Source organism: Nothoprocta perdicaria, unplaced genomic scaffold, assembly GCF_003342845.1.
Source record: "Nothoprocta perdicaria isolate Ctin4 unplaced genomic scaffold, notPer1 scaffold_14, whole genome shotgun sequence".
In the NCBI taxonomy this organism is placed as follows: domain Eukaryota; kingdom Metazoa; phylum Chordata; class Aves; order Tinamiformes; family Tinamidae; genus Nothoprocta; species Nothoprocta perdicaria.
This window is the reverse complement of record NW_020454538.1, coordinates 7,330,596-7,334,688: the sequence shown is the minus strand read 5'-3', so window position 1 is coordinate 7,334,688 and position 4,093 is coordinate 7,330,596. Positions and strand designations below refer to the sequence as shown.

General features: G+C 63.6%; 1 protein-coding gene across 1 annotated transcript; it reads left to right on the top strand.

The window, feature by feature from the left end:
- The first annotated feature begins 67 nt into the window (after positions 1–67).
- On the top strand, positions 68–2,169 carry MSX1 (msh homeobox 1). The gene is made up of 2 exons (XM_026034172.1): positions 68–518; positions 1,694–2,169. The coding sequence occupies exons 1-2, from the start codon at positions 68–70 to the stop codon at positions 2,125–2,127; spliced, it is 885 nt and encodes a 294-aa protein (XP_025889957.1). The 3' UTR covers positions 2,128–2,169.
- Positions 2,170–4,093: the final 1,924 nt, after the last annotated feature.

The following is a 4,093-nucleotide window of genomic DNA, read 5'->3' as shown; positions in this document are numbered from 1 at the left end:
GTCGCTCCTCCCGCGCGGCGCCGCGGCGACAGCAGCGACAGCGCCAACAGCGCCGGGCCGCCTCTGCATGGCCCCTGCGCGGGACATGAGCAGCGCGGCCCCCGGCGTCCGCAGCGACGAGCCGCCCGCCTCCGCCTCCGCCTTCTGCAAGCCCGGCGGCGGCCTCCCCGCGGCGGCGGCGCCGGCCGCGATGGGCGGCGAGGAGGAGAGCGACAAGCCCAAGGTGTCCCCGTCCCTGCTGCCCTTCAGCGTGGAGGCGCTCATGGCCGACCGCAGGAAGCCGGGCGGCAGGGAGGCCCCGGCCGGCAGCCCCGAGGGCGCTGCCCGCGCCAGCCGCAGCCCCCGCCTGGGCGCCCTCTCGGCCGAGGCGCCCGCCTCGCCGCTGCCCCTCGGCAGCCCCTTCGCCGTCGGGGGGCTGGTGAAGCTGCCCGAGGACGCGCTTGTCAAGGCGGAGAGTCCCGAGAAGCAGGAGCGCAGCCCCTGGATGCAGAGCCCCCGCTTCTCGCCGCCCCCGCCGAGTAAGTGGCAGCGCGGGCGGGCGGGAGCACCGGGCCGGGGTCTCTTCGGGTTTCCCTCGAGCCCGTTCCCGCCGTTCCTTCCCTCGGCCGCGACACCGCGGCGATCTCGAGATATCGAAACGCTCCAAACGGGCGCGGAGCGTTGCTCGGCCGCGGGACACGGGCTTCGAGCGCGGGGCAGAGCGGCCGCCGCCAGGGCCGCCTCTCGTGTCAAACGTTAACTGGGGAGGGAAAAAAATAAAAACAAAAAAAACAAACAAACAAAAAAAAGACCAGGCCTTTTCTGCTCGTTAGCTTAGCTTTGGGTCTGAAAGCCGTGCAAACTCCGCGAGCGTGACTTGATCCCTCAGAAGTGGTTTTATTTTTTGTTATTGTCGTTTTTTTCCCCCTGAAACTGGCTGGAATTGCTTTGCGAGGACGCGCGTAGCTCGGGCTCCCCGCGGGCGGGCTGCGGCGCCGCGAGCCGCGCTTCGGCAGCCCCGAGAGCGGCGGGTCCCGGCGTTGCGCTGCTCTCCTGCCGAGGCCTCCAGCAGGAAAAACATAACGGGGGGATAAAGCGCGGGTCGTGCTGCCCGTGCCTGCGCGCAGCCCCGCGCGTCGGAGGCGCCGCTTTTGCTCCCGCTTGGGAGGAAACGTCCCCGAGCGCCCCGCGGAGCAAAGCAAACCGCGGCGGCTTCGCTTATTTAAATCGCAAAGTCAAAGTTGTTTTTGCTAAATAAACCGCGAACGTGCCGAGGTTGAGGACCCTTAGAAATGTTAAATAGGAGAGGAGGAAACGGAGGAATAGGAGGTAGTGTGTGAATTCCGAGCTCCCAATTAATTAGGCGCTTAATCCGGTTCCCAGGGGCCTCATGAAGAGGGCGCGAGCCTCAGACACAGAGCGGGCGCGTTTGTTTCCCCCCCGCTAATCCCATAGGAAGCGCAGCCCGTCCGGGCGCGCAGGTGGGAAGAGGCGCTCGCGCTGACGGGACCGTCAGCTCGGGACACTCAAGGGACTTCTTAGTAAAACCCGCCGGTTTTACTGGGACCTGCTGCGACCCCGCGGGCCCCCCAAACTGGCGAGTTTTGGGGATGCTGTGCTCCGAGCGGGAGCCTATTTCCCAGGGACCATCGGTTACTTCGGGGACGCTTCCGGGCGCTGCTAACTGAGCTGTCTGTCTGTCTCCCCACCCCAGGGCGCCTGAGCCCCCCGGCCTGCACCCTGCGCAAGCACAAGACCAACAGGAAGCCCCGGACGCCCTTCACGACGGCGCAGCTGCTGGCGCTCGAGAGGAAGTTCCGCCAGAAGCAGTACCTGTCCATCGCCGAGCGCGCCGAGTTCTCCAGCTCGCTCAGCCTCACCGAGACGCAGGTGAAGATCTGGTTCCAGAACCGCCGCGCCAAGGCCAAGCGGCTCCAGGAGGCCGAGCTGGAGAAGCTCAAGATGGCAGCCAAGCCCATGCTGCCGCCCGCCGCCTTCGGCATCTCCTTCCCGCTGGGCGGCCCAGCCGCCGTGGCGGGCGCCTCCCTCTACGGAGCCTCCGGCCCCTTCCAGCGGGCAGGGCTGCCCGTGGCTCCCGTGGGACTGTACACAGCACACGTGGGATACAGCATGTACCACCTCACATAGAGGTGCCCCCCGGGCCCTCTGTGCCGCGCGCTCCTCGTGGCAGAGACTCGGGCACCCAGCCCCGCCGTCCAGCCCTGCTCTGCTGCCGACGGCAGCACTGGGGGCCCAGGAGAAGCCCCAGGTGCCTCACCGGCTTCCCCATCCGCATCCCGCTGTCCCCCAGCCGTCGGGAATGGCTCGTAGAAGAGCAATGGCAAATGGGGCCGGAAAGACAGGACTCTGCTCGCCCCTTCTCCAAGGCAGCCTCTGTCATCCTGGTGTAGCAGCGCGGGCAGCTACCTGTGTTCATTCCTGCACCAGCCCCTTTGGAAGGGGCTCTGCGTACTGTGTAATATACTGTATATTTGAAATTTTATTATCATTTATATTATAGCTATATTTGTTAAATAAATTAATTTTAAGCTACTTTGGTTTGATGCAATTTGTTCATTCCTTGCTGATTCTTTGACACAAGAACCCAAATCTCAGGGGAGAGGGAGTGTCAGGGAGAAGGGGAGCTGATCTTCCCGGCAGCTTTGTGGCTGTCCTAGCTGCTCTGCGTGCCAGGAACTGCCCCTTCCCTCACAGCCCCTCCGTGCAGGGCTCGGGACCCGAGAGCGGGGCGGGAAGGGCCCAAAGCGGCCCCGGGCTCCGACAGCGCAGCGGGGGGCAGCGGCTTCTCTTCCCCGCGTCCCGCAGGGCGCTCCTGGAGGCTGCGGGGTTTGGGCTCGGGGCCGCCACGTGCGTGCCGGCCCTCGAGGGGGATGCAGGGCACCCCGCAAGGCCGGGCCGGGGGGGAGCGCTGCGGTCGCTCGCAGGAGCGGGGCCAGCGCGGGCGCCGTGCGCGGCGAGAGGCGCAGGGCAGCGGGGAGGCTCCGCCGGGGCGGCCGCCGCGCCGGGGACGGTCGCTCGCGCTGTGAGAAGCGGGGGCGGCAGGTGAGGGAGTGGGGGGCCGCGGAGCGGGGTGCGGAGGAGCCGCCGGGAGGGACCGCGCGCCCGCGGGACCGGCCTTGCGCCCCGCAGGGTCCCGGGCGCCGCAGGACCCCCAACGGCACCGTCGAGGCGGCGGGAAGGGCGCGGGACCCCGCCGGGGACGCGGCCCCTCCGCACGCGGGGCTCCGCGCAGAACGGCTGCTCCCGGGAGCGCCCCGACGGGCCCCGCTCCGCTTCCCCTCGGCTTCGTGTCGCGACGGATCGTTCGGGTAAGAGACGGGAGGGGTTTTTTTTTCCCTTTTCATTTTTTTTTTAATTTTTTTTTCCGCCTACTTTGTGTTCAAACACTGGGAGCTGAGAAATTACTGCTTTCTCTCCCCCCTTTACTTTCTGTCTTTTTTTGTTTCCTTTTCTTCGCTGCTTTCATTTCAAGCAATTTAAAACTTTAAGGTTGAGGCAAAGTTAGAAGGAAAATAATTGCTGTAATGAGGCTAGGCAATCTTCTACAGGCACGGTGGCTCCAGCGAGACTGTAGCTGGGGGCGAGGCAGGACTTTTATCATCTCCTAAATATCAATGATGCTTTCAATAACTTAGCGAAGCAACATACCTGAAACCAGCCACTTTCTCCAGCGCTCGCTTCTCTAATCCCTCTATTCTCATCTCTCGCTCCTTTTTGGCCGCCCAGTCTTTACTGGGCTGAAGCGGATTTTTTTTTTCTTGATGGACTTTTTTTTTTTTTTTTTTTTTTTTGGCTGTCTTTCTTTTCCGAACATTTCTTTTCTCTGTGCAAACGACAGTGTCTGCGCTCCTGACCCCAGCGCCCATCGCCCGCCAGGCGCGGAGACCGCGGCTGTTTCCCACGTTGTGTCTGGCAGAAGACGCTGCAGATAAAACCTTAGGCTCCTGCGCAACCAGACCGGGGGCTGGAGAGGGGATCTAACCGCGCAGGAGGTCGGGGTTATCCCCGTTAAGAAACCCTTAACATGTTGAGAGATATTTTTAAACGGCATAAATCGCCTTGAATTGGTTACTCCAAACGCATCCCGCCTCCG